This window comes from Sinocyclocheilus rhinocerous, unplaced genomic scaffold (assembly GCF_001515625.1).
Source record: "Sinocyclocheilus rhinocerous isolate Xijiao unplaced genomic scaffold, SAMN03320098_v1.1 scaffold1, whole genome shotgun sequence".
In the NCBI taxonomy this organism is placed as follows: Eukaryota; Metazoa; Chordata; class Actinopteri; order Cypriniformes; family Cyprinidae; genus Sinocyclocheilus; species Sinocyclocheilus rhinocerous.
Genome location: NW_015638974.1, coordinates 12,883 through 18,149, shown reverse-complemented (window position 1 = coordinate 18,149; position 5,267 = coordinate 12,883). Strand labels below are relative to the sequence as shown.

At 36.9% G+C, this 5,267-nt stretch overlaps 1 protein-coding gene across 1 annotated transcript in view; it reads right to left on the bottom strand.

Annotated features, from left to right (window-relative positions):
- The window catches only part of fbxo10 (F-box protein 10), an 11,902-nt gene extending 9,315 nt beyond the window's left edge, over window positions 1-2,587 (bottom strand). The window contains exons 1-2 of the mRNA XM_016565774.1: window positions 2,398-2,587; window positions 646-1,274 (exon numbers count right to left, since the gene is read on the bottom strand). Coding sequence (XP_016421260.1) covers window positions 646-1,236 — 591 coding nt within the window. The 5' untranslated portion in view covers window positions 1,237-1,274; window positions 2,398-2,587. The remainder of the gene's footprint in view (window positions 1-645; window positions 1,275-2,397) is intronic.
- Window positions 2,588-5,267: the final 2,680 nt, after the last annotated feature.

Below are 5,267 nucleotides of genomic sequence, written 5' to 3'. Positions count from 1 at the left end.
TACTAATAATATTAAAGCAATCGTTATAATACTTTTTTGTATACATTTTAATTCCTTTGTTTAATAGTTCTATCTGATTATTAGATAGGCTTATCCATATTAGACATAACTGAACGACGACAGCGAACAAGAGGGAGAATGTGAGCACTGTGTGCGCAGGCCCTGCCGTTCTCATCGCCGTCAAAATAAAAGCCCCGCCTCGAACACATCGGCCAAACAGAAAAACTTATCGGCCGATGCCGATATTTGAAAAATGCCAAATATCGGCCAATATATCGGTCGACCACTAATCAGAAGGTATCTTGTTTTAACCGTGGAAAGACGTCAATACACACCATTTTTCAAGTTCAAGTCCACCAACGTTAACCTACTCTCCTGTTTGGTTTGTTTGTCAGACAAAATGGCAGATTCTGCGTTATGATTGGTCAGATCACCTGTCAATCAAACTCCCGGCAAAGGGTCAATTACAGATTTAGATGCTGATGACTGAGTTAATCCCTGATTTTTAGCCCCGGTTAATAGGGTTTAGAATGTGTTCAGCCAATTATGGATGTATGACGAAATGTTGCCAGTTTTCTTTTTCTGGTTGAATCTGCACAGATGTTACAATTTGCATGCTTTTGATGTGGAAGTATCAAGCCTCACCTTATAAACCACAGGTGAAAACCACGCTGGCATGAACACCAGATTGCACAGCCTCGAAGTCGGGCACTGTTGATCAAAGCTCACCAACAACGACACATCCCCCAGCTTGCCCATTCCTACAATCTCCACAGGCACCTTGAGGGACACCTCCACCTGTTCCTCATACACACCCGCGTGGAGCACCACCTTATCGTACGGCCCTGCCGCAGCCAATGCTCCTCTGAAAGTCTCATAGCCACCTCCTGCCACGGTCCCAACATGCCAAACCCTGCGGTCTTTCCTCCGGCGGAAAAGATGGAGGCAGGCAGACGAGTGGAGGTCTGAGCCATTCTGGGTCCAGGTACGGCTGGCAAGAGCATGCTGACGGAGAGCCTCTCTCCAGGAGACCGGGGGCAGGTGGGGGCAACGAGGCCAATTTGGGTGGCGACATTCAGGGCATCCTAGACAGAGCTGGCGCCAACGTGTGCTGTCCAAACTCAAAATGAGTTCCCGCCAGGCTCTGCACACCTGACAGCATCGACCTAGATCTGGCAGAGGCAGGTATGCCAGAATGAGGCGCCAAAGCTCGACAGGCAGACTTCCCACCTCCATATCTGTCAGCACCACGCCACCTCACCTGGGCAGATCACCTAAGTGTAAACAGAGAAAAAGTATTTGTTAGATAAAATTATAAATATCATTATAACTATTTTTTTTTTCTCAAGAACATTTGATTGGACTAGAATGTGTTTAGTGCATGATAAGTCATCAGTATTTTGGTCTGTTTTCCCAGAAGAAAAAGACTGTAATTTTAAATGCATATACACTACCATTTTGGGTAGTGTATATCCAAAAGTTTGGGCTCGATAAGATTTTTTCAAATGTTTTTCAAAAAAATCTCCTATGCTCATCAAGGCAGTAAAAAGAATACTGGGAAATATTATTATAATTTTTATATTTTTTTAATGTAATTTATTCCTGTGATCCAAAGCGGAGTTTTCCGCAGGCATTTCTCCAGTCTTCAGTGTCACATCATCCTTAAAAAATCAGCCTAATATGTTGATTTGGTGCTCAAGAAACATTTCTTATTATTATCAATGTTGAAAACAGTTGTGCTGCTTAACCCCTTAGCATTCCTGTAAAATTGGCCTAAAATGCATAGAAAAAGGCATACCAAAAGTAAATTGCAAGCTGTTCTTGAATATATACTGTATACACACACACACACACTTTGTTTGTTAGATTTAGTCTACAAAGCACGTTTCCAATAGACGAAAAGAACATCGTATTAATTATATAAATATATATGTATGCATGTATGATATATACAAAATTGTATTTGTTAGATTCAGTGTGTATATAATTTTATAATATATATATATATACACACACACAAACACACACATACACACTTTGTTTGTTAGATTCAGTCTACAAAGCATGTTTCCAAAAGACGAAAAGAACATCGTATCGTATTGACACTCTTTGCAATAAAATGAACATGCAACGCTATCATATTTATTCTTGGCAAAGAGACAGTGCAGATTCACAATGCCCCGACCTGCATGCAACAACAAAGCAAAACAGGACGCAATACGAGCATGAAATGAAAACAGTCATGAGTGCATTCGACTGAAGTTCAAAGGAAAGGAAAATATGGCAAAGAAAAATAGCACATCAATCGATTCTGCAGCAATTTCGTATCTGCGTGACAACAACGACATGTTACAATGCTGCCATCTGATTCAACGCAATGAAAACAAACGAGCCTACCTCTGACGATACTGCTTTCAGCCAGCATTTTATCAGACCTATAGCTCATCACGGCCGTTTTTGTCTTCGGTTACGAGCAGAAACCAAACACTCATCCGGTGAAAATCTCCTATTTCTTGGTATTTTGCTTGTTTTTGAAGGCGTGGAAAAAAAAGGGCTCACGTATTTTCATTCAGGAGGCGGGGAATGTTCTTATACGAACGACAGCGACAACTTTCCCCCCTTGTCTGACACAGTTGTTAAGCAACATGGCTTGTACTGTGCAGTAATACACGTGATAATATTAAGCTTTGGACCCCAAACCCCCTCCCCTCTGCCTCTTTTGCACGCGCGCGCGCATCAATTGATTTTGGCAAAACTAATTTATCAAAATCACACACCGCTGATGTCATGGGGGAAAAATCGCATGTGTCTCGTGACTAGACTTGCAGAATACATCACCCTGAATAGCCTATATTTATTTATAGTAAACTACGTTATCCTTGTAAGGGGCTCTCAGATGATTAGAGTATTAGTGTTTTTTTTTTTTAAAGTCATCTACACTTCCATGTTTGCTCAACATTTCAGCAAATAAACGTTGACCTAAATGTATTCCACTAGTTAAAATTTCTTATTAAATATCTCCAATTACTGAATGCACAGGAAATGAAAAACGTTTCTCATACAAATTAAAAGTCCTTTTCAGTCAGAAGAGCATTGCAGTAAATCTCCATACTGTAGAAAAAAAACATAATCTGACCAAGACAAAATTGTTTTGAAATACATTTTGATAAAATTGTGAGTGAATTGCATTTCTTTTATGAGTACAATTAAAGTTACAGAAATGAAAAATGTGGGGAAAAAAACTTTAACAAAATTAAACAATCAACATTTCTGGAGAACACAAATAGTTATGTGTCTGTCTGAATTGCCTTTTTGTGTCTTGTAATCTTCTCTAGCCTTTCCACTAAACATCCACATCTGACTTAGGTTCTCAGGAAGAACAAAGAGAGCTTCTCTCATTCTCTGCAGGACTTTTTCAGGATCTAAATCCAACTCAACCCATGATCAAGGGCCAAGGCTTTGAATCGCTCCACTTGCTCGGAGTGAAATAAAACTTCCTATAGAGATGTTCGGATATGATTTGATCAATTTGTAGACTTAATCAAAAGGCAAATTCCCAATGGGTTCCCTCAATGAAATTTTAAATATAAAAAGTAAAACAAGGTCTGTGATTAACATTGTTCTGTTTGGTTCTACAACATAAATTACACACAATTAAATATTAATTTTATTTATTTTAAAGACAGCTTTAAAAACAAAAACAAATGTGCATAAGTTTAAAAAGGACATTAAGTAAAAGTCACACAAAGCCACAGTTCTGGCTTAAAGCTATTTTCAGATATTTTGAAAAATATCCCAATTTTTTTATTATTATTATATTATTATTATTTTTTATTACAATGTTGTTTCAACCCCAATGTTCTTCAGAATATCTTGTCTTGTGTTCCGCAGAAGAAAGAAAGTCATGTAGGTTTGGAATGAGGGTGAATAAATGATGACAGAATTTTCATTTTTGGGTGAATTATCCATTGTTACAATTTACTCCATATAGTGCAGGGGTTTTGGGTTTCGGACCACACTGCTCTGCACATTTTGTATGTCTCTCTTATTCATATTACACTCGGTTCAGTTCATAAATCTCCCTCCTAACGAGCTGATGATCTGAATCAGGTGCGTTAAATAAGAAGACATTCAAAATGTGCAGAGCATGGGTCCCCATGCAGGACTGGAGTTGAGAACCACTGATGTTGTGTGACTACATGCCCCTCTGATGACCACTGTGTGCTGTATTTCTATTCCTAACAGTGGAAATGTTTATTTGTTTGTTTACTGTGGCCAAGCCTGTAAGGAATAATCTATAAAGAAACAGACTTTTCAAAATTAAACTACTTTGAGAAATGGAGTGAAAATAACTGGAGTAAAAAGTGTGACGATCAACCCTGTAAAGCCTGACATATATGATAGAAAAATATAATATTTTGAATAAAACAGTTTTGAAACTCGAAAATGTATTTAGGAAAAAAGTTTGCATTTGTGTTTCATGTTTTGTACTGTATTCGACACATCAGGCTTTTATGGCTCAAATAGTGAGTTTGTCACACTCACTGAGGAAAGAAAATTTATTCAGAGGCACACACTGAGGTAAAATATGCAATTAGGCCAAAAAGATGAAATAATATGGCCAAAGTCTGATAGCTTATAATGTACATCAAATAGATTTTTAGTATAATAGTATCAGAATGCTTAAAATGCAAATAAATGTCAGTTGTCACTCTGTATCTCCCAAAAATACGTTTTAGTAAGATGAAATATAATTGTATGATCAAAGCTCAAAACATACAATGCAATGCAAAACAATGACTACGGAGAAATACAAATAAACTTTCCCCAAAAGCCTGTTTTCACATGATTTTTCAAAAAAAAAAAAAAAAGTATGAATAATCACGTCAACCTAAGTTGCTTTAGTTCATTAATTAAATGCTCTTGATATTGTTCTTGATCTTGAAATATTAATAGTAGCAATATAAAAGTTATTCTTACATTTAGCAAAGTTTTGTTGATATTGATAATTCGATATCGATCAAATATGATACAGAATGCTTTATAGGGTTAAGCTTCTTTAATTTACTGAGTAATAAATATTTTGCGTAATGAATGCATATCCTTTGTTAGGTGTGTTCATCTTTTTAATATAGGCATATATTTATTTGCTTTGTACCATTTTTAATTGTATGAAGCTAATCTGCGTTTGTAATATTAATTACATTAAAATTTAACACAACTAAACTGAAAATTGAAAGCGAGAGAGAGAGAGAGAGAGAGAGAGA